The sequence below is a fragment of the Silene latifolia genome, chromosome 2 (assembly GCF_048544455.1).
Source record: "Silene latifolia isolate original U9 population chromosome 2, ASM4854445v1, whole genome shotgun sequence".
Lineage (NCBI taxonomy): Eukaryota > Viridiplantae > Streptophyta > Magnoliopsida > Caryophyllales > Caryophyllaceae > Silene > Silene latifolia.
This window is the reverse complement of record NC_133527.1, coordinates 41,879,909-41,905,000: the sequence shown is the minus strand read 5'-3', so window position 1 is coordinate 41,905,000 and position 25,092 is coordinate 41,879,909. Positions and strand designations below refer to the sequence as shown.

The 25,092-nt window shown below is 36.9% G+C and overlaps 1 protein-coding gene across 1 annotated transcript; it reads right to left on the bottom strand.

Moving 5' to 3' along the window:
• Positions 1 to 15,048: 15,048 nt before the first annotated feature.
• Positions 15,049 to 18,338, bottom strand: LOC141642652 (uncharacterized). Its single transcript, XM_074451509.1, has 7 exons — positions 17,859 to 18,338; positions 17,032 to 17,599; positions 16,641 to 16,751; positions 16,354 to 16,419; positions 15,975 to 16,040; positions 15,752 to 15,802; positions 15,049 to 15,602 (listed from the first exon to the last, which is right to left on the bottom strand). Exons 1-7 carry the CDS (start codon positions 18,140 to 18,142, stop codon positions 15,450 to 15,452), a joined length of 1,299 nt encoding a protein of 432 aa, XP_074307610.1. The 5' UTR covers positions 18,143 to 18,338; the 3' UTR covers positions 15,049 to 15,449.
• Positions 18,339 to 25,092: the final 6,754 nt, after the last annotated feature.

Sequence of the window (25,092 nt, the reverse complement as noted above, 5' to 3'; positions counted from 1 at the left end):
AGATGATTTGTTTCTAGCAATAACATTCTACAATGGATGTTGTGCCGACTCCCGAAGGATTCTTTATTCCGCCAACAATGGGCGGTTTGATCAAATTGACACCGACCTTACCCATGCCACGATCGAATCTATGGCGGTCCATGATGCACAATATGTCAATTCCCGAGTTGTGCCATACAAAGGTAAAGAAGAATCCTCCAACTCCATTTTGCTAGCCCAAATTGCCTTGCTTCAACAACAATTGGCGGAAAGGGATGCTAGAGATTCCGTTCAACAACTCAATACCATGTCTTCAACAAGCCAAATCGTTGTGTGTGATGGTTGCGGAGGTGCGGGTCATTATGCCGCTCATTGACAAGCTCCCATTGAATAGGTAAATGCTTTCCAGGCTTTAAGACAAAATGCTTATCTATCGGGTACATTCTCAAACACATATAATCCAAATTCAGGATTTCACCCGAACATGTCTTATAGAAACAACAATGTGCTTAACCCTCAACCACAACCTCCACCACAACAAAATGCCTATGTCCCTCAACAACAAAAGTATATCCCTCCACCGGGTTATCAAAATCAACAAAGGCCCCCACAAAACAATTTCCAACAAAATCAACCTCCACCACAAAATGCCCAACAAAACAACCAAGAAGGAGGTAAGCTTGAGGGCTTGATAGTCCGTATGCAAAAGGAATTGTTGGCTCAAATCCAAAAGAATGAGCAAGCTCAAAATGCCGCAATCAAGATGTTGGAGCAACAAATGGCTCAATTGGCCTCATCTAGCTCTTCAAGGAAATCGGGTCAACTACCTCCTCAAGGTGAGCAACCACATGCTACCCTTAATGTTATCTCCTTAAGAAGTAGTACAAAATATGATGGGTCATCCATGCCCAAAGAAGATGAGGAGGTGCTTGTTTAGTTGGAGATCTCTCCAAATGATAAGGAAAGTGAGGAAGTTCCCAAGAAAGTGGATGATCTACTTGTTGTTGAGAAAGTCAAGGAAGTAGAGGATGCTCCTCCAAAGAAAGATGTTGAAGCAAAGATTCCGGAAAAAGTCAAAGTGACATTTCCTCATAGATTGGCAAAGCATCAAAAGAATTCTCAATTCGGTAAATTCATGGAAGTTGTGAAGAATCTTCAGGTAACCGTTCCTTTTACCGAATTAATCACTCAAATTCCATCGTACACTAAGTTCATGAAAGACATTTTAACTAAGAAGAGGACTTTTGATGAAGTTGAAACAATAGCTCTCACCGCCGAGGTGAGTGCTCTTTTGCAAAACAAGTCCCCTCCTAAGTTAAAAGATCCTGGTAGCTTTTCTATTCCATGCACAATTGGCACCTGCCAAGTTGATAATGCTTTATGCGATTTAGGTGCTAGTGTGAGTGTAATACCTTACTCTATTTGTGCTAAGCTTAATATGGGAGTCTTAAAATACACTAGTGTCACATTGCAAATGGCGGACCGTTGCCCTTTGGGAGTTTTGGAGGATGTTCCCGTTAAGGTTGGTAAATTTTTTATTCTGGTTGATTTTATTGTTCTTGACATGGCCGAAGATGCCCCAATCCCAATCATTTTGGGAAGACCATTTTTACACACCGCGGGTGCGTTAATTGATGTCAAGAATGATAAAATTACATTGGAAGTGGGTGACGATAAGGTCACATATAATTTGAATAGTGCCATGAAGAGTCCAATAATAGAAGAGTCTTGTTATTCTATTGACATTTTGGATGTTGTTGACATTGTTATAGAAGACTCTACACCTCGATCTTTATTTAAAGATCCCTTGGAGGCACTCTTACTTTTAGAATCATTTGCAGGTGATGAGGAGATTGGAAATGAGGAGATTGATGCTTTGGAGCAAGAATTGGATGGAGAGGAGCTATCATTGGAGGAGAGCTCACACTTTATAGGCTTGGTTGCTACACCTAAAGATCTTGAGGTACAAAAACTCGAGCTTAAGCCCCTTCCTTCCAATTTGAGGTATGCTTTTCTAGATGATGAGGGGATGTGTCTGGTAATCGTTAGTGCTAAATTAGATGAGAGTCAGTTGGCTAAATTGCTTCATGTCTTAAGGTCTCACAAGAAAGCCATTGGTTATAAACTTGACGATTTAAAAGGCATAAGTCCCGAATTTTGCATGCACCGAATTAATCTTGAGGAAGATCATAAACCATGTGTCCAAGGTGAAAGACGACTAAATCCTAACATGCAAGAAGTGGTCAAAAATAAAGTGCTTAAATTGTTAGATGCGGGAATTATCTATGCGATTTCCGATTCTAAATGGGTGAGTCCGGTCCAAGTGGTCCCTAAGAAAGGAGGAACCACCGTAGTCAAAAATGATAAAAATGAGCTAATTCCAACTAGAATTGTGATGGGTTGGAGAATGTGCATTGACTATAGGAGGCTAAATCTAGCCACCAAGAAAGACCACTACCCATTACCTTTTATTGACCAAATGTTGGAAAGGTTGGCATGTCACAAATATTTTTGCTACCTAGATGGTTATTCCGGGTTCTTTCAAATACCCATTCACCCGGATGACAAAGAGAAGACCACGTTTACATGTCCCTATGGTACATTTGCCTACCGTAGAATGCCTTTTGGTGTTTGTAATGCCCCCGCCACTTTCCAACGTTGCATGATAAGCATCTTTTCCGACTACATTGAGTCTATCATGGAGGTGTTTATGGACGATTTTAGTGTCTATGGTTCTTCTTTTGATGCTTGTTTGACTAACTTGTCCAAAGTTTTAAAGCGTTGTGAAGAGGTTGATTTGGTGTTGAATTGGGAAAAGTGCCACTTCATGGTGAATGAAGGAGTGGTGCTTGGTCATATTATTTCGGAAAGAGGAATTGAGGTGGACCGTGCTAAGGTCCAAGTTATTGAGCAACTACCCCCACTGGTAAATCTGAAGAGTGTAAGGAGTTTCTTAGGCCATGCGGGTTTCTACCGCCATTTTATTAAAGATTTTTCTAAGATTGCCAAACCCCTTATGGAGCTTCTTTTAAAAGATGCTCCCTTTGTGTTTACTAACGATTGTCTTGAGTCTTTTAATAGGATCAAGAAGGCTTTGATTTCTGCACCTATCATCCAATCACCGGACTGGAACTTGTCTTTCGAGCTCATGTGTGATGCAAGTGACTATGCGGTAGGTGCCGTGCTAGGACAAAGAAAGGACAAGGTTCTCCATGCTATCTACTACGCTAGCAAAACCTTAGATGCGGCTCAAATTAACTATGCCACGACGGAGAAAGAGCTACTTGCCATTGTTTATGCCTTAGACAAATTCCGCTCTTGCTTGATCGGTTCCAAAGTCATTATTCATACCGATCATGCCACATTAAAGCATCTCCTAGCCAAACAAGATGCTAAGCCAAGGTTTATAAGATGGATCTTACTCTTGCAAGAATTTGATCTTGAGATTAAAGACAAGAAGGGGGCCGAAAATGTTGTTGCCGATCACCTATCCCGTTTGAAGTTCAATGATGGAGGTATTGAGTTACCTATCGATGATTCCTTCACCGGCGATGTTCTAATGATGTTGGAAGCCAATACCCTTGGTATGCCGACATAGCCAACTACCTAGTTGGAAGAGAGTTTCCACCCAGCCTTTCATATCAACAAAGGAAGAAGTTCTTACATGATGCCAAGTTCTTCCTATGGGATGATCCACATTTGTTCAAACATTGCTCCGATGGGCTATTCCGGAGATGTATCCCACATTGGGATGTGAAAGGGGTGCTACAGGATGCCCTTCTTCTCCTTATGGTGGTCATCATGGACCATCCAAGACCGTTGCAAAGGTGTTGCAATCCGGCGTCTATTGGCCAACTATGTTCCAAGATGCTAAGAATTTCATGATGGCTTGTGATGCTTGCCAAAGGACGGGCTCCATATCAAGGAGGCACGAGATGCCTCTAAATGGTATCTTGGAAGTCGAGGTGTTCGATGTTTGGGGCATAGATTATCAAGGACCGTTTCCTTCCTCAAAAGGGAATCGGTATATTTTGGTTGACGTTGATTATGTCTTTAAAGGGGTAGAGGCAATTGCTACTCCAACCAATGATGCTCTCACCGTGATCAACGTATTCAAGAAGATCATATTTCCAAGGTTCGGTGTTCCAAGAGCAATCATTAGTGATCGTGGTACTCATTTTGGTGAGAAATAACTTGATGCTTTATTGGAAAAATATGGAGTCTATCATAGAAGAGGCTTGGCTTACCACCCACAAACTAGTGGCCAAGTGGAGGTTTCCAACCGTGAGATCAAGTCCATACCTGAGAAAGTTGTTGCCAAATCACGAAAAGATTGGAGTATGAAGCTCGATGACACCTTATGGGCCTACCGTACCGTTTTTAAGACGCCTATTGGTACCTCACAATATAGGTTGGTCTATGGGAAGGTGTGCCATCTCCCCGTTGAGATGGAACAAAAGGCTTTTTGGGCAATTAAGGAGCTTAACATGGACCCGAAATTGAGTGGAGAGAAGCGGTTATTGCAACTTAATGAACTCGATGAATTCCGCTTGCAAGCTTATGAGAGCTCCCGTCTCTATAAGGAGAAAATAAAAAAGATGGCATGACAAGAAGATCTTGAACAAGGAATTTCAAATTGGTGATAAGGTCTTGCTATTCAACTCCCGTTACAAGCTATTTCCGGGAAAGTTACGATCACGGTGGACCGGTCCATATACCGTCACAAATGTCAACAAGTTTGGTTCCGTTGAAGTGATGACCACCAAGGGCGAAAAATTCAAAGCAAACGGTCATCGTTTGAAGCTCTACCATGAGAATGTGATCGTTGGTGTGATAGTGGAAATGACCGTTCAACCTCTACCAAAGAAAGCTTAAACCGACTCAAGCTTTTTTGTCGTGCGGGACGTTAAACCAGTGCTTCTTGGGAGGTAACCCAAGCTTTTTATTGCTTTTATTTATTTTTGTTTTTAATTTTCTGCAATTTATTGTTTTTCGTAGATTAGTAATAAAATACTCGACTTGACGATGTTTCTTTTTGTGATTTTTAGGTAAAAATGAAGAAAGGATAATTTGAAGTGAATTCGACGCGCTTCCCCATGCAAGAACCCCGTTCGGGGACGTGGTTTTCGAAAAACGAGAAAAGAATTAGAGCCCATAAACAAGCAGGTCAAAAAAGGGAATTAGCGGTCAACCCCGATCGGGGTTGGGGGCCCCGATCGGGGTCGTGGTTCTGTGGCTATTTTTCGCTGCTTTCTACGGGTAAGTAAAAAAAAAAAGCAAGTTTCTATCATTCTTCACATACCCGACGGTACATTCTCTACTCCTTCTCCATTGGTTTTCTTCATTTCTTCATCTAAAATGACAAGAAACATCAATTTCTTCATCAATTTTGCAAGATTCAATCACCCATTAACATCAATTGGTAAGTTTTCCTCTCTTTTCTCCTTTCATTCATCCATTTCAATCAATTAATTGGATTATGCAAACCCTAACTCAATTTGGGAGAATTCGATTTTGTGCTTTTTAGTGCTAGAAATTGGTTGTAGAATGCTTATTTCATGTTTGTAGTGTGAATTAGTTCACTAATTTGTACGATTATGTCTATTATGATGAATTTTGGTTTGCCTTAAGATGAATTTTTGTCTCAAATTTCAGAAAAATGGCACCAAGAAGACCTCCTACCCAAGGTGCTTCTAAGAGAAGGAGAGGTGAGGCGGAATCCTCCCATGCTGCGGAGGATGTGCAAATGGAAGAAGTCCCAGAGTGGCAAGACCCGGATTTTCCGGGTGTGATCTTCAATTCACAAGCTCAATACAACAATTGGGTCATCTTGAAGAGCAAAGGTATGAAACCAACAAAATTTATCAACCAAGCTTCTTTAAACAACATTGGAATTGAGAAAAATGTGAAAGCTTTGTTTAAAAATCTTGGTATGAAGCATTGTTACACAATGAATTATAAGACCTTCCCCGAACTCACCCTTGAGTTCTTAAGCTCTTTTGAGTTTCATAGGTCTAGGAAACCCGGTTTTATAGTTTTTGTTACCTTTCGCTTATTTAATGAAGACCCTAGGATGGACTTAGCGGACTTTGCAAATATCTTCCAATTGCCTCACAAAGACTTACCCATCGAATCACCTGACTCATATGACCCCGTTTTGACTTGGAATGTCATTTCTCATTTGCCTTTTCAAGGTTGGGACCATAGCCCTCATCAATATATAAAATACCCCGACATAAGGATTTGGCAAAGGTTTATGGGATGCTTACCCTAACATGGTTTGGAAGATAGGTAGGCAAGACTCCATTAGTCTACCCAAAGAAAAGAAAGAAATTAAGGCTTTCGTTCACACTAAGCCTCGTCATGGGAGTGACCCCTTTACTAGACCTACTTACCATTTGGCCTTAAGAGGTGAGACACATACCACCGTTGAGAGGCGTGTGGGAGGTCAACCCTCTCAAGCACGTCACTCCACCTCTAGCATTGAGTCACCCTATAGCATAGAAATGATGAATATGATGCGGGAAATGAACTTAGGTGTTAATCAAATTCGTGATGACCAACGACTTGCATTGCATCCTATCTATGATCATTTTGCTAGGCAAGGAGTTGTCCAACCCGAGGGGCCACACCCTTCATTCCATACTTATCCTCCAGGTGGATTTCCTCCTCCTTCCCCCATTCCCCCTCCTAACGATGATGCAGGTCCATTTGCTACATATGAACCCTGTCCGGATTCGGATTATGGTGTTGAGGCTTTACAAGGAGGCAATGGTGGATATGGTGGCTACGGTGGCTATGGTGGATATGGTGGGATTAGTAGCTATGGTGATGGTCTTGGTAGTGGCTAAGATATTGGTGAGTATGCCACTTCTCTTCAAGAGGATGATTCAAGTGGAGGTGGCCACCAAGGTGAATCAAGTGGTAGTGGTAAGAAGAAGAAGAAAGGGAGGAAGGGGTTCAATTTTGGGCCCTTTTCTTAGTTGATTGATGAAGAAATCCCCCGAATTCATGTTAGCTTGGGGGGGGGAGGGAGGGGCTAGCAAGTTGAGTAAGTTTTTTATTGCTTTGCATTTTAGTTTAGATCTTGCAACCCATTAAACATAACCTCTAGTCCTTCTTGTTTTGTGCTTTGAGCCATTTTTATGGTTTGATTGGGTAATTTGAATTGTTGGCACATTGAGGACAATGTGATGTTTAGCTTTGGAAGGGGGGGGGGGGGATTGCATTTGCATATAGGGTAGTTTGCATGTAGTGTAGAAAATTTGAAAATTTTTTGAGAGAAATTTTTGCTTTTTGCTTGCTTGTAGCCTACTTTCCTCTTTGCTTATCCTAATAATGGCTTGTTGCTAATAATTTATTCTTTCATGATGGGATATTAGCTACATGGGGATGTCTTGACATAGTAGGTGGGAGATGGAGAATGAACCGAATAGGCTTGATCTTGACTAGTGGCAAGCTACAAAATGGTAAGGTAGAGCCTCTTTTTGACCGATGCATCCATATCCGATCTCTCTTAGGTGAGTGTAGGTGTCTCCTTATAATGTGTGTTTCATCAAAACGCACAAGTATGGTTCTCATGTCATTGCTTGGTAAGCATGCATTCATTTGTTATAGCATTTTGGAGCCATTCACATGATATTTTAGCCTTTTTGACCCCTTCACAAAATTTATCTCTAGCTACATCATTGAAATTGCCTACCCTTGTTGAGCTAGTAGCTTAGTTGGATAATGTTTGGGTGCTCATTGGGATATGGTTTATTGTTTGAAGTCATGTGAGCTTGGTCTTGATGCTAAAAAAAAAAAAAAAGAAGAAAAAATGGAAAAAGTTGAAATGATGAAAAAATGAGAATGAAAAAAAAAGCGTGAAAAAAAAGGAAGTATGCCAAAACTACCCATGTTTATTTGCCTTTTTCTTACCCATTTGGCTTCTTTATCATGCTTACATTTGATTATCTTTGCTTGCTAGTTTTGACACGTTTACCATATTAGATTGCGGGCACATTGTTATAAGTTGAGGATAGTTGAGTGTTCATTCACAAAATTGTCCTTTCACATATAAAAGAGTTTGAGTGTCCCGTGAGAGTCCATAAGTCAAAAGATCATGCAAGAGCTTAAAGGTTCATTTCAAAGTTTTCTATGCTACGTCGTCGTGTAAATCTCATCCATGTTTTGCTTTATTCCTTGCCCATGTTGTTTCGGGTTTTTAAATCATTATGCTTAGCTTGTTTGGATATTGCAATTGATGGGAATTGGTTTATTGCTTGAGGACAAGCAGGGATTTAGCTTCGGGGAGTTTGATAGGTGCCTATTTTATACATTTTAACTCCCTTATATTAGCTTGATTTTACATGTCTTTAGCACTTATCTTAAGTGTTTTATAGCTAATATTTGCATTTCTAGTTGTTTTGGATGTTTTGACATATTTTGTAGGAAATAAGATTTTTGGAGCTAAAATACTACAAAGTTCTTAGAAATTGCAAGCTAAGTGGAAAGAAGACCAAATGGACTAAGAATTGGATGTTGCATGGACTTTGTACTTCAAGTTGCATGGATTTTTGCATGAGGGAAATACTGGATCAAAATAAAAATGCAAGAGAAGTCAACAATCAAAATCAAGCCCAATGTTCAAGTCCAAATCAAAAGAAAAGAATAGGATTTCAAGCTACCTAGGATGCCAAGAGATGAAGTCTTAAACCGGGTGATTAATCGCTAACTAATCACCCACATAGGATACTCTTGCCATTTAAGATGGGATTTATTGGAAACGGAAGAGAAACACACTACCCCGATCGGGGCTGCATGCTCATTGATTTCTTACGTTTTCTTCTTCCTCTCCTATAAATAGGAGAGGTATTCCAAGGCTTAGGGCATCCAATTTTACGTCTTATTTTACTTTACAATAGCCTTAAGCACTATATTTCTCTCATTAGTTTTCTCATTTTAGTTTAGAAATTGTTAAGCTTTTCCTTAGTTTAATCTTTCAACACTTTGTTCTACAAGTTATTGTTCAAGCAATTGTTATTCAAGCTTTTGATTCTATTTGTTCTTCCATATACGTTCTCTTCTATTAAGGTATTTCTAATTTTAGTTTGCAATCTTACATTACTATTTTAGTTATTACATAGTTCATAATTAAGTACTTTATTCATCTTACATTAGCATCATTTGTTTTACATGTTATATCACCTAATCTATATAAATCATAGAACCATGTCTAACCTTTCTTCCAATATAGTTTGCAATTTATACTTAAATATGAGTAGCTAAATTTCCTAGTCTAAAGGCTAGGGGAGCCATGCAAAACCGAATATATAACATGTTTAATTAGGTTGTTAATAATATTGTTCAATTGTTTATATCACATGTTTGCATTGTCACGATTAATCTTTGGTTATCGGTCGTAATCGTAGATTAAGTTTGTTCATTCGTTCTAAAGTCGAGAGGCACAGAATTGAATTAGCATGAGCATGTGTAGTAGGACGACCTAGTCATGGACGAGAGTTTCTCTAGGACCTGGTCTAAGGTTGATACTAATGCCGTAAGGTGGGTATCTCTAAGCCTAAACAATTGACAAAATTATTAGTACCGAATTTATCATAATCATATGTTTACCTTTGCATGTGTGACCCGAACCCTTTAGACTCCCTTTTAATTATATAATTTACATCATAATTTTTATTAATCATCAAACAAACAAACCAAACCAAAATCGAAATCGACCTTGATAAGAATCTACCCATAGCAATTCACGATGTAATTCCCGTTTCCTTGTGTTCGACCCCTATTGCTACATTAATTTGCGTCTAGGGAAATTAGCTTTGCATAGGTACATGATAAGCCTATCACCTCAGAAACTCTGATGTAAAATTACTTGGATTAAAGATTGAACAGTTCGTTGGACTGTCCGTATGGTAGATCTTAACTTTTGAACGTGTAGATTAATTGAATCGCAGTATACAATGACATGTTTTTGTATGTTTTTGTGTTTATAATGGAGCGAAAATAAAGAAGGATATGTGTATAACTCTCACCCTCGCTGGGATTAAGCTAAACGCTAGGGTTTCAACCTTTGATTTTTATTCTTTGTATTAGTAATAAGGACAACATACTGCATATTTATAGTCTATAAGAACCGATCTAACATGCCTATGTCGGTTCCATCTCCTACCAAAACCAAATAACTTGACTACCAAGCTAGCTAGAATAATTAAGAAAACTTTCCTAAAGAGTTTAGGAAAGTATAACATCAACTCTAATTAAATAAATTAAACTTTGAAATTAAATAAATTATTGCACTCTTGGTACTACTTATTCCTAAATTCTAAACATACTAGGATATGACTCGGTAAGAAGCCTCGACATCACTGCCTTGGATGCTAGCCTGAACACGGCTGGACAACGCTGAAGCAGTTTGAACAGTCCTGGAGAGTGTCCACTTTCCCTTGTTCTGACTGATTTCTTTCCAATACTTCTTTATTATCAATTGCTCTAGCACCAGACTCTGTTGTGACACCATTTTCGCTCAAGTCTCTCCTTTGGTGTATGCTAACCATTGTGTTCCTATCACTCCCCTACTCACGTTGCCCCTCCTTTCGCCTCTTGCTACCCGAGTAGTTGAACCTCCTCCGCATGATTGGCTTAAAATCAATGTTGATGCGGCTGTCTCCTTCTCCTCTTCCTTTGCTAATGTGGGGTGTGTTGTTAGAAATAGTGTTGTTTCTCGGGTTCGGGGTTGATTTACCCATTTCTTTGACCCTAACCCGTTCATTTGTGAAGGGCTTGCCATTAGGGAAGGATTACGGCGTGCTAGTCTTTTTGTGAATGATGTTTTGATTGTCTCGAATTGTATCAATGTTGTGAAGCTCTTGTAAAATCGGACACCCTTATTTGTGGCCCTTTTACTAACCTCATTCTTGAGTGTAGGGAACTATTAGAGGACTCATCTCATTTGAAGATAGTCTTAAGAGGAGATTGGCTAATCAAGTTGCGGATGTCATTGCTCATTTTGCCCTCAAATACACTAGCTTGCATAATGGTTGTTTAGATTGAGAATATGCTCTATGTTTTGCAATTGAAACTTTTTTGTGTGTGTAAGGTAAGTATATATTAAGCTCAAATTTGGTTACATCAGTATATGAATCCTCTTCAAGGATTTACAATCATTTTGCTATCTCAAAACTAGATTACATCATTGCACTATATTCTCTATTTTACTTTCGAACTTATAATGTTTTGAATCCAAACTTGTTCTTTGGCTGATAGTGGCCGCTTGTTCTTGCTCTCAAACTTCTGGAAAGCACTCTTGATAATTGTTGTACCCGCGCTCTAGGATGTTGCAAATATAGATGGTGCCTTGCTTGATTGCGTGCCTGCCATATATCATATATTAGCCCCACATGACAAGCTAAAATTAGCTACTTTTAATCCACTGGTGCATATTCTCATGACAGAAATTCACCCATATCTTTTGTTGCATTGCAGTCACACAATAACACTGAGTATACTGACACTTTTATAAGTGTTCATGAGTTTCAATTTCATTGCGGCAGAGCAAACATGTATCATCCTGACTAATCCCTATCTTCAACAACTTGTCTTTAGTTAGTAACCACCTACCTTCTTACGGAACATAATAATAATAATAATAATAATAATAATATGTATTTGCTTGTAGAAATCCAATAACCCCGACTAAATCTGGATGAGTTAGTCAGGTTTGTATGACAAACCTATCATAATATAAATGAGATACACCAAGTTAGTTTCCAAAGCGCATATGGGTCTAATCACTATTATTAGAGCCCCATTACATCGTTATTAGCTTTTGTGTGTGGCTCAATAAGCCCCCTTAAAACTACTCCCTCCATTCAACTCCACTTTACATGTTTACTTTATCACGTTTGCCAGCGCGATTTTTGCGCGGTAAATACCATTAGTTACGTATTTTCAAAAATTATAAAAGTTAGATATTTAAAATGTAATTTTAAGGACGAATCAAATAAGATCCCACATGAATATATTTTAACTTATGTATCGAGAGAAAATTGAAGTTGAATGTCCGCTTGTAAATAGTGTGCAAAAGAGAAACATGTAAAGTGGAGTTGAATGGAGGGAATACTAGGCAAGTTAATAATTTAAGTGTCAAATCAACACTGACCTCTAATTTAAGTGTCAAATCAACACTGACCTCTAACAAGACATATCTACCACCAAAATTCAAGCGAGTTAATTTGTATATGACCGTTGATATAACTCCTTCATTTTATACACAACATTATATTTTTTTTTTGGTCAATCGAAGCGCTGATAGTGTCAAATTGTGATGAGTCAATAGGTTAATGTTATCACAATATAAACATGCTTGATACCGGGTTTTAGTTGGGTTTGTTGTAATATGCCGGTTTGCACTTTTGGTTGTAATTTTAGAGTCTTGACTTATAACTTACCAAGGCAAAGAAGGAGAGCAAAAGGGGACCCAAGGTAATAAGTGCAAAATCAAGAGAAGCAAGTAAAAGGAAGAATTGAAGCCTTGACATACACAAACAAGAGCTAAAATGAAGAATTGAAAACTCAATTTCATAAGGGTCAACTTCAAACGCGTATATCTGGAGTTCTAGAGCTCGTATCGACGCAAGGCCAAGTGGAGGTGAAAGTTTGTGATCTTAGCTTTCCAACGGTAGGTCGCATGCCTTATTTGACTAAGAAACGAGAGAGTTATGGCTCTCGCAAGTTGCTGCCACAGGAAAAACCGCAGTCTGCCAAAAATAACGGCAATCTGCCATGGCGATCGCAAATACCACGGCAGACTGCCGTTTTGGCTGGAAACGAGATTCTAAATTCCGTCATATGTTCTTATTGAAAGCCCATTTTCCTATGCCTTGTTTTTAGACTATAAATACATGTTTTGCATTAGGTTTTGGGAGCCCTTTTTCACCTCCTTACCATCAAATCTTATGCTTGAGTTTTAATCTTGTAATAATTAGACCTTAATCAATTTCCATTTTTATTGTAATCTTTCCACAAAAATTGGGTTGTAATCAAACTATGGTTGGCTAAGTCTTTCATCTTGGTGTAATTCATCCAAAGTTTCCAACTTTGGTATTGTAAGACTCTTTTAATCTCTCTTTACTTATCCATTGATCTTTCCTTGTGCTTATTTTCTTATGTTGAGTAGATGAATGTATGAATTGATCACTCTTGCATCTTATTTACCCAACTATTGCAAATTCTAGAGAAATGGTTTAATCTATCTAGGATTAATTGGAGCAAGCTTGTTGTATGTTGATTTGGTTTAAAGGATTCATGCAATAAGTAGGAAATTTCATGTCTTTTCTCATTTGTATGGTTTTAATCTTGTGAGAATTGATCCTAGCTTCTTGTCTTGGCATAACCCTTAATGTTCATGTTTAATTTTCACTCATGGTTTAATGAATTGTTGATTAAACTTGAAGGATATACATGGATGGTTTAATTTGTGTATGTTAACATCTTGATTTGATAGTATTGGGTGGATAATAAGGAGAGAATTACAAAAGAGTCAAACTTTATCCTTGTTGGTTACTAAGGAGGGATTACACCAAGTCCTCTTTAATATTGAATTTTCTTGCTCACCAAGTGTTTGTCATATTGCTTGTTAGAAAAAAATTGCAACTTTACTTTGTTTTCATGTTACCAATCAACTCAAAACCCCCCCTTTATCTATGTTCATCTATTGTTTGTCATTGTTAATAACCATTGTTTGTTTATACACTTGTCATTAGTATTCAATAGTTTACAATTCAAGTATTTAGCTTAAAAGACCTTCTCTTGGGATCGACCCTTACTTGCACTATATTGCTTTATCATTTGGAGTAATCTAGAGTATAGTTTGGTTTATAAATTGTTAATTTGGTAGCTTAATTCTAGCTTTTTACGACACCTAGTTTTGCGTTACCAAGCGCGCACTAGTCGCATTACAACAGAGGGGAGGGGGGATTCGAACCTGGGACCTAATGTCTACAATACCTCCGTCTTAACCACTAGACTAAGACATCTTTTGGTCTTATTTGTCAGACGGATAAAATGTTGCCATTTTTTAAGAAAATGTAACCAATTAATTCATAAAATGTTATAACTAGAGGTGTCATTTTTTACCCTGAAAATGATGTGAACAATAATGGTAACATGTTATCAGAAAATAACAACATTTTATTGTAAAATGATGACATGTTACCCGTCTTATTTCAGACCAAAAGCAATGGTCTTAAGAAAAACGGACCGTTTTATCTTTATTATTCATTATTGCTTTTATCGAGGCATACCCCCACACAGTTATTTAGAAGTATATGACGCAAGTCATACGCTAATTGTGACATCATATGTAAGGTCCTACGTAGGGTTTCTTCCAAGATATGAAGAAGCTGGAAAAAGGCCTAAAACATTCTCTTTTGGCATACATGATGTAGCTGGACCAGACCAAAGATTAACCCGTATCGTGGGGGCCTACTACTTTACGTAGAGCCAACGCGCTGCTTAACCATTTTTAATTGGAACGAAAAAAAAAAAAAAAAAAACAGTAGCATGACTTATGTTTTTGATCTCGGGTCAATTGGTTATAAATCAGACTGAAGAAAGACCATATATATTTCGACATTTGGTTTGGCCCTCACGGTCTCACCTTGTTTGTATCGATTTCGGGAAGACTTAGGTTCGTATAAGATTATCGCTAGGTCTAGCCATCATTTGGTACGGTTCGATTCTCTATTCAGGTTAAGTTATCAACATTTATTTTAACGTAAGTTGCTCGATCATTAAGTTTGGTCCGACAACAACTTAAACCTATTTAGAGGTGAATTTCCAGATTTAATTTTGTCGGGTTAGGGTTTGGACACAGCTTGGGTGTTTTTGTCACCAATAACCTCAACGTCGCTTATGGCTTAATAATAAGTTTAATTAATGCGAGACTTATTTAATTAATGATAAAATGATTTATTTAGTTAGTAATAATTGTGTAGATAAGTGCGTAATCACATATGTATAAGCAATAATGAGTTCATTCTGTTTTTCCTATTAATTATCGTTTGTAAATATATAAAACATCATCGCGGACGGTGTCACATACAATAACATAATAAAAGTATCCTATTACATGATGATTGAACACGGGCAGGAATCAGGAACAAAATCTGCTAAATTGAGCCAATATCCTAGCAACAATCTAGCTACTCTAGTAGTAGTAAATTCCAGCTCAATTTAGCACTTGTTCCTGCACCTACTACCTACAAAGACATGAACAATGTACCTAGAATATTTAAAGTAATACTATAAAGTCGCCATGGTATTTTAAAGACTTCTGCCTATAATCGAATAACAATGACAGAAACCCAAGAGCGACAATTCCTGGAGTGGTATTTTTCTACTATCGTTGAATGAAAAGTTATTGGTTTTCTTATGAGTTTGTTAAGTTTTCATTACTTTATAATTGCTTTCTACCTAAACGTTGTTCCTCCGAATGTGGGTGTCCAGAAGTCCACTGGGGTCTCTTGTGTAACTGGGTAGGTGCTTGATATTGGCACTACACACAGTCCTCGGCTTCGAAGATCTTGGTTTGTTTCTTCATTGTTGCATATTTTAACCGAAACCTGAAAAAATAATGTGTCAATAAAATGTCTGATAATATATACCCAGAATTAAATTACGCTTATAGCTGCCATTACTCTTAAAAAGAAAACTTTTGATTTATATATTTTCACCACAAAAGCCCTTACATTTCATTTAAGTTATATGTTACCTGTTGGTGTTGGACGCCAGCTCCATCTTTCAAATATGGAGTAGTTAGTACCTGAAATCATAATCATAAGAATAATAATATTAAGCAAATTAATAATCATGTATCAACCAACAATCTGTAACAAAGTTATGTATTTTTAATTCTCATTAGTACTGGTGTTTACTTAATTAATTTGCTTAATCAATGGTAATAATTAACTAGATTATACACTACATATACTTACATGAACTTGATCGTGAAGAAACTTGATGTATTCGATGGCTTCATGTAAAACTGATGCAGTATCAGTCTGAAACACAAGAACATTTACATTAGCATTTGCCCTAATTATCAAATTCATACAAATTAATTACTACATGAATGTACAGTTGTACACTAACATTTTCATAAAATAATCGCGCCTTCGAAAACTATCTAGGGTAATGATTCATGCAAAAAATACCCGTGTAAGGCAGTACATAAAAAATCAATTTTAGGCTTTTAGCAAATGAAGTCATATCTTTTTTCCAAAGAGTTTCCTATAAAATGTACTAAATTATTGAAAATCATATATCTATCGAGGGTATATCAATAAACGGTAAAGTTTGTATTAATTTGTATACCTTGCCGAAAGGCGAAACAAGTTGCTGAAGAGCAGTTATACGGTCTCCCAACTTCTCTTTGCGAACCTAGTCATCACAACAAAAACCAACTCTCATCATCCTCTAATCAAACTAATTATCCATTATAAAAAAAAAAAAAAAAAAAAAAAAAAAATGGAAGCGAAAGTTGACATCACTTTACCGGTAAAATTAAACAAGATAATATAAACTAAGACGAGAGAGAGAGAGAGAGAGCACTTAATTTAAACCTCCCGTAGCTACTTTAATTTGTGAATGTAAAGTTGTACCTTAAATGTTGGTAATGAAGAAGGTGTTTCAATCCTTGGCCTCTTAGCTGCTGGTTGCTCGTTGTTGTTCATTTTTTTCTTCGACTCTTGTACAACTTCTTCATTGTTTAACTGCATAATATTGTCAAGACGTGAGCTCTATATTACGGAGTACTTCGTATTGCCATTACGTTCAAGTTGTAATTCCGTAACTATTAGATAGCTTAGCTAATAAAGTCATTAAATAGTGACTTTAGTTCGAAACCTAACAACCACATCTTCTTCACGTAGTTATGACTCTTTAAAATATTTCCCTAACTATGTAGGCAACTAAGAGTCTAGCTGACTTCAATATTATCATTTTCATACAAAAAAAAAAGACCATATACGTGATCAAGGCAAATATACTTACCATGGTAGCTTGACTACTAGGAAACTTATATGATTTTTGGTTGAGTGAAGGTGCTTTAGACCGCGACTGCAAAGAATTCAACAAGCTAGCCCGAATGTTACTTAGAACAATCTCATCATTGGTGACCGCCATATTCATCCCTCCATTAAACAACTGGTCACTTTGTACCAATTCTAAGGGTGACGGCGGAGTAAGAGGAGAACTCGATTTAGGCCACAAACAAGGCGGCGACATCAACTCACGCCCATAGTCATTATTAATTGTGTTGCCGGTTAATTGAGATTGGTCATCGAAATCTTCAAACAATGTCTGGATCAAATAAGATGTCGTAGAACTCATCGGAATACCGGTGTTTAGGCCAGCTTCAGTTGTGATTGTACTTGAATCTCCTGAATTATTGCTAGATGTGGTGATGCTTGTGGGTGGTGATCCATCTTGGCTAAGGAAATTGCTTGAATTATTGATAATGGTTGATGTAATTTGATGTCCTAGCTCATAATTCAGTCTTGTACTTGGATTATCTTGTAATATTGAATCAAAGTTCTCTTCATTTATTCCAATTTTACAACTGCAAAACACAATTTACATTTTATATTATTCATAACGATAAATCATTATTTTTTAACGGGATTTGAAACCAGGTCATGAGTACCTCATGACTTACTGGCTATGCTAGCTGACATCTACTTTCTATACATATATGTAACATTGTAGCTTACACATAACATAAACATGCTATATTATAAACAAGCTAAGTGGTACTGAATTTGAGTATCGACAAGGAAAAAGTACAAATAATGTAAACTTGTAGACAAAAAGTAACTTACAATTGATTTTGTTGATTCCAATCAATGGTGGGTGAAGGGGCAAAGCCCATGATATCAAGGGTTGAATCAAAATTAGTTGAAGAAACTAAGGAGTTGTTATCATAAACTTGATTATTAGGCATGCTCTTGATTACTTGATGTGGCCATCCAAAGTTTCCCATATCATAACCGCCACCTAGTTGAGCCACCGAGCACGGTGACGTTAAGCTAGCACCACCACTAGAAAAGTGATTAGGATTCCACCATGTGCTACCACAAACTCGGCTTTGAAACTCTTCTGCCATTCTCAAATAATTATTGATGACTTTATCAACTGAGCTAGCGTATATATATAATTCAATAATTAGTTTTGTTTCTCCACTTATTTTGTTTGATTTATGCCCAAGAGCTTTGATGTTTGATAGACAAAGGGAAAATGGTATATGTATATATAGGATTATAGGTCGGACTATATGTGGAGGGCAAATTCCAAAATGTGGTTGACATTTTGAGAAAATAATAATTTATAAATTACGTAAGGGTAGCTTTCATCTAGTATAAAACAATTGTGATCTAATCTCTACTTTATGAATGGAAAACATTTTTTAATTGTTGGTTCTTTAATTATTTAATTTCTTATATTTTTTGTTCCTTATTTTCAAAGGGATAGGCATATTTTAATTATAAAAAACTAGATATAGTTTGGTATGGATTATTAAAATAACAAATGCAAATGATATGTTATTGGATGTATGTCGTTACGTCGCCACATCACTGTTTGTGACTTGTATTGACCACCAGTCCACTACTTTAATTCGTTTAGTTTCTTCTTTTCTGAATTTTTAGTCTATTATAATGATCGAGTCTATAAAAAAAATCGATCAGTTTAATAGACTAAAATAATTGAGGTTTATAGTGTATTGCACTAGCTAGTAATAACAATATTAATTATTTCTTGTATTTATTTGAGTGAAATTTCTTTGAGTTTCATTTGTTATTCTCATCTGCAAGAATAATATAGGTTAATTTATAATCATCCTTATTAAAAAAAATAAAAAGAATTATTTTGATTCATATATTTAGATTACATTCATTTTCTTATTTCTTTTTTTATACAGTGAAATAGACGGGATATATATATATGGGGTTGTTTGGTTACCCATTAAATAACACAGGAATTCCAATTCATGTGAATTGCAAAATGGGCAACTTGTTTGGTTACCCCAATTCACATGAAATAGAATTACCTTGGAACTCTAATTCCTCCATAATGGAGGAAGTTGTTTACCTAGGTCCCCCTAGGTAAGTGGGAATGCCTACATGAATTGCATTTCCTTTATGCAACCAAACAACTTTTCCTAATTCACATAAATTCTAAAATTATGTGATTTATCACTTCCTAGGCAATACAACTTCCTACATGCAATCAAACGACCCCTATATATATCCACCATATTCAGACTTACCACTTGCACCATCGAGTTACAAGTTTTTATTTTTTGATTTATATTCTTAGATTTTTGCTCCTTGATCTTCGACGCAGGCATTCTGCCCTTGTTGAATCGGCCTAGAATGTCGCTTCCAAAGTTATGGCCAATCATTTCTAACGATCATATTTTGGTTCTGTAATTATTTTCGAATTTTATAGCGTAAGACTATAGGTTCAGAAGGGGCATTTCCAAGTAAAGAGGCATTGGCATTGTGCCTTAATCTAATGTTATGCTGTAATAAGTAATAACCGAGGGCCTCCAGAGATTGAATTATGAAGATGCATTGATTTATGGGAAATACCGTAACGAAAAATTAAAGAGAAAATAAGCTTACCCTCCACAATTAGGTGAGATGGGACCTCTAGCCGCCCTTGTTAGGGTTTTAATTCTCTAGTGCAATCGAGTGAGGATCTGTGGATAGGATACCCAAATCAAAAGTATATAAAGAATTTCAAGTATTTATATAATTATATGCATGTGTGTGCTATTTCTTTTCCTTTCATAAATTAAAACCATATTCAATTTTCAACATTATCATTATGTTGTTTTATTTATGTTAAATAGCTATTTCATATTTTTTCAATGAGCCACCACCTTCATTTCATTTCATACACTTTTTGTATTTGACATTATGGAAGACATAAGTTGAGTTCGATATATTATTTTAATTTCAAGAGGGTATATGATTAATTGTCTACATATTGTCTATTGTATTACTCATCTGAAGGCTCTATTGTGTGAGTGACTTATCATACACGATCACAATCTTATATATAGTGAGAACAAGAATTAGCTTAAGTGGTAAGAGTTCTTTTACTCCAACCATGAAGTTGGGGGTTTATTTCTCACCCGTGTGAATTAATACAAAAAATATGATTACTCCTCCAAACTTGTTGCGATAATCTTCATTATTTTTTTAGATTTTAAAAGTATTCTAATGGGGCAGTAACTACGTATTGATGAATAGACAGTGTTATTCATGTAGACAATTTCTTGGATCATAGGATTATATGGAGAAATACCAAGTCAAAGTTATCATGACATTTGACTTGTAGAAGAAAGCCACCAATTGAGCAGTTAATAACGTACTCTATGTGTAATAATATCCTAAACAAATTATGGAGTCAACTTGTAGTATAAGTCCATGTAAAATTGTAGATTAGATTCTACGAATTCCACAACAAAAACAATTAGGCCAATGCACGGGCCAATGTATCAAATAATACTTTATACTCCCTCCGTTTCGACCAATTATTATCCTTTGGTTTTGACACAAAGATCAAGATAAAAGGAAGATGTCAATCACAAAATGACAAGTGGAACAAATTGAGTATGAATGATCAAATTGTTCATCAAGTTCATTCTTAAAATAGAAAGAATAAGAATGGACTGAGACATCCCAATATAAAAAAGGAAAACAAATAACCGAAACCGAAGAAGTACATTATATATGTTAAACAGAAGATTTAGTGCATCATTAAAGATAAGACTTGAAGAGACACTTGTGAATTGCACTCAAGAAGTCATATTAAATTAGGTTTAAGAGCTAGTTGAATTTATAAGGTGTAGTTGACCCATTCACAAACTTGTTTCATGATCTCACCCAAATAAAAAACAACATAAGTCAATCAAAACGGCGTCATCATTTTCGTCAATGTTGTCGTTCTTGATTTTCTAGTTTACCTCACAAGTTAGTGGTTAAAACTTAAAATTTGGGTGTAATTTTCAAAACTCGGGTTTAAATCTCCCAAAAAAAACAATCTTATAAAATATTTATGGCTTGAGTTAATGTTTTTTAGACTTTACATCTGTCACTCTCGAGTAGTTTACCTATTATATGTAATTTGCAAGCTATCACGTATACATGAGGGTTTACCCATTGTACACTAAAGGTGCCGGCTGAAGATTCCCTCGTCACCCAACCCAAAAAAATGTATTACAGTGGGGACAACGTAATTATCTCTACTCTATAGAACTAATTCCGACATGGTATCATGCATGTATGCTATAAATAAAGTTTTACATTTTTGTGTATTAATTATAAATTTTAAATTGGTTATATATTAATTTTTCACATTTTTCATCCTTGTATTTTAATTTGGGGACAAACTTGAAACTGCAAAATAAACATGAAAATTAGGTAATATCGTAAATGTATATTTTAATTAAAATACCTTCTTACCACGAAATTAGTAATATCATATCTTTTTAGATTATTTTAATAGAATAATAAAAACTAATTTAGTATCCGTGCAATGTATGCATATATATAGAATTTTACTTTTTAGTGTATTTTTTATGAAATTTAAATTAACTAATCTTATTTTTCTTACGTTTCTCATTGTTATAGTTTGATTTGAAAATTTTAAATCGTATTAGTCATGAAATGAGTATTCTAATGAAAGTTTTTCTTTTACCGGGAGATTTTTTTTTTTGTTGGTGAAGGGTAAGTATATAATAAAAAAATAAAGGTATACAATGTTCTGATCAATCCATATACAGCCAACAACTCAACTATAAAACTGAACTAAACCTCAGCTAACCATACTACAAAATAGAATCCTTCCAGTGTTGATCAGCAGGTTTGAGGGGTTTCTTGTTCCGCTTTTTCCACCGCTCTTTAACTTCTTTCCAAACTTGTTGTGATACGTGCATTTTATATAGTCTTTTTAGCCTATTTTATGCACGTATTTCTATGCTTTTATCGTGGTTTTATGCTACGAAATGCCCCGAATATGCTACTTTGGTGTATTTTGTCTTAATTGCAGGAATGAACCAGAAAGTAGCGAAATCAAGTCATTTACCGTCCATTTTGCATGCATTTGGAGAAAGAGTAGATTTGGAGCGGGAAATATTGCTGTCTTGGGATGCGTGAAGGTGTTTCGGGCACTAAAAGGACAAGTCAAAGTCAAACTAGCGTGGATACAAGCTGCTGAAGTCAAGTTTCACTTGATCGAGTGATTTATTACTCGATCGAGTGGTTTTAGGTTGTATAATAAGTCGATCGAGGGGTTATATTACTCGATCGACCAGTTCTTTTTGTGCATTCACTCGATCGAGGAAATTCTAAGTCGATCGAGCAGGTTTTTGAGTTAACTTCACTCGATCGAGTGATTCATGTGGTCGATCGAGTGGACTATGCCACGGGTTGGGCTTTTTAGTCTAAATTCCGCCATTAGGTTTAACCTTTACTCCTAATTTCTTATAAATAGGAGTAAAGGTTGTCTTTTGTAATCATCCAATAATCCGGGATCACGTTGCTTTTCTCCCTTTTCTCTATACACTTTGTTACTTTGTTCTCTTATTTCCGGATCGCTTAATTTCGATAATTCTTCTTCCCTTATTCCCTTTTTAATGTTTATTTCTTCTTTTATTATTGTTCTTGTTTATTTTATCATGCATAGCTAAATCCCCTAGTATGTTAGGATTAGGGAAGCCGTGGTAGCGATGCTTTAACTGTATTAAATAGATTAGCCTTGCGGTAGGAATTGTATTAGGCAATTTAATTGTTATCGATCGAATGAATGCATGCAAGAGACCAATAATTCTAGTTAACCCCGACCTAGATCGAAAGATTGGAAGGGAAGGCTTGCTTAATTACAATAGGGTATAGCAAAGAGGGCGAAAGTTAAGTCATTTACGCTCTAGGGCGGTTTAAGGACCGAAAGGTGACGACCGTAGCTCTTCTTATCAATAGTCTAATCGCCTTAGTATTCTCGATAATATAAGATCTGATAGCTACCACGGTGGACCGACTCTTAGCATACTACCCTTCTTCTTCTGTTAATTTCTCTTTTTCATTTCCCTCGCCTTAATCTCTAGTTTAGTTAAATCAATCAAAACCCCATTAGTGACATTTAGACAGGATAAACGGACAAATAGATAGTACACCGCCTCCCCTGTGGAGATCGACCCTACTTGCCGCTGACTTCATTGCGATAATCTAGGTATTTTATTTTTGGTACGAAACGACAAAGATCAAATTTTGGCGCCGTTGCGGGAGGCAATCTATTTATTTATTTGTTCAATTTTATCTTTTTTTAGCCTCGGGGGATTTTTCCCGAGGCCGTTTTAATCTTTTGTTTAGTCTTTGTTTTGATAGGCCTTACCGGTACTACCTAGACAGTTCTAGGTGAAAGACAGTCAAAGGGAAGGCTTGAGTACCTTTGACCCATCACCGATGTCCCGTTATATGGAACATCCGTGATCTCGCTACGGAGATGTGGTTCTCCGAGCGCAATACACCGTAGTTGTGCCGCCACATCCACCCTATCAATGGCCGCCGCAACAAGATCCTCCTGATATACAAGAAGAAGAGATTGCGGAGCTGAAATCCTTACTGCAGACACTTGCATCTCAATTGCAAGATCGTGACCGAGAGAGGCAAGATCATGATAGACACACTTCTTCGCGACTTGAAAAGCTCGAAACTTACATTGCTCAGTTAGCAGCTGAGATACAAGAAGAAGAGGTTGCGGAACTGAGGTCTTTAATGGAGATACTTGTATCTCAAATACAGAATTATGATCGAATGAGGCAAGAAAGTGATAGACGTGCGGATGCTCAAATCATTGAGCTGAAGTCTAAAATTGCTCGATTAACCGAGTCGGATAATTGGCAACCAGAAGAGGTATACCTTGCTGAGAACGGTTTTTCCCATGAAAAAACCGTGTTGCCCAATGCGGAGGATGACTTTTATGACTCGGACGACGAGTTTCTATCACATTTCATTGCCCCACACGAGGATTTCAGCGCTGTACAGGAGGAATCACTCGATCGAGTGACTTATATTAGTCGATCGAGTGATTTTCTAGAAGACAGTCCTCGATCGAGTGGTATCTCTTCTCGATCGAGTGACATGCAGGAGGATAGTTCTCGATCGAGTGATGTTGTTCCTCGATCGAGTGAGATGCGGGAGGAAAGTGGTCGATCGAGTGCTTATTCTGCTCGATCGACTGAAATGGCCATTGGGAGCTTTGGTTCGTCATTTTGGTTTGATATGGATGACGACTCTGACGATGATGAAGGTTACGGTGAACCTCCCTTATTCACAGCCGAGTCTACACTTGAAGCTGCGATCTACGGGGCAGATTCCACTAAGGAGGTAGATGAAGAAGCAGTTGAGGCGGTAGTTGCTCCTAGCACGGATGAGGTATCACATTCTTTTGTCAGTGATTCCGTGGTTGAGAGCAACCAACCTGAGGTGGTAAACGGTAATTTTATTATTGTTTGTATATTACCTCGTCTGATTCATGCATGTCCTTTTAGTGCTTTACCTCCTCCCATGTGGACATATAATTTAACTGATTTTCACCGTACATGTCATCTCAAAATCGCTAATTTGAATTCAAACCATAATGTATTGACGATTGCTCCCGCGCTCCTTTATTTTGTGGATAAATTTAGGAGCGCCCATAGGAAATTTGTTCGGCTTAAAAAGTTAAACATTTTTATTTCCTATTTTGTTATTCCACTCTGTGCTAATTTACTGTTTTGTGTAGCACATGCGCAGCTATTTGACAAAGTTCTTTGCGCGCTTTGAGCTGTTTTGATCATGATTAATCATAGAGGCTCGAAGAAAAAGAAGGTCGAGCTGGGACCTGACTGAAGCTAGCGCTACCCGGGAGGCAACCCGGAGATTTTATTTTGTTTTATTTCAATTTCAGTTATAATAAATGGTTTTATACCATAGAACTTCCTCAGTATGCTTGTTTTGGTTAGTTGCGGGCTGTTTCAATTGCATTTTGCAGGAATTCATCGAGCAC

Excerpts from the sequence above, each read along its gene's own strand:
- LOC141642652 (XM_074451509.1), bottom strand. The coding sequence starts at position 18,142 with ATGGCAGAAGAGTTTCAAAGCCGAGTTTGTGGTAGCACATGGTGGAAT. Across the intron at positions 17,600-17,858 it reads TGGAATCAACAAAATCAATT|TTGTAAAATTGGAATAAATG; the intron begins GTAAGTTACTTT and ends TGTGTTTTGCAG. Across the intron at positions 15,803-15,974 it reads TTCTTCACGATCAAGTTCAT|GTACTAACTACTCCATATTT; the intron begins GTAAGTATATGT and ends TTATGATTTCAG.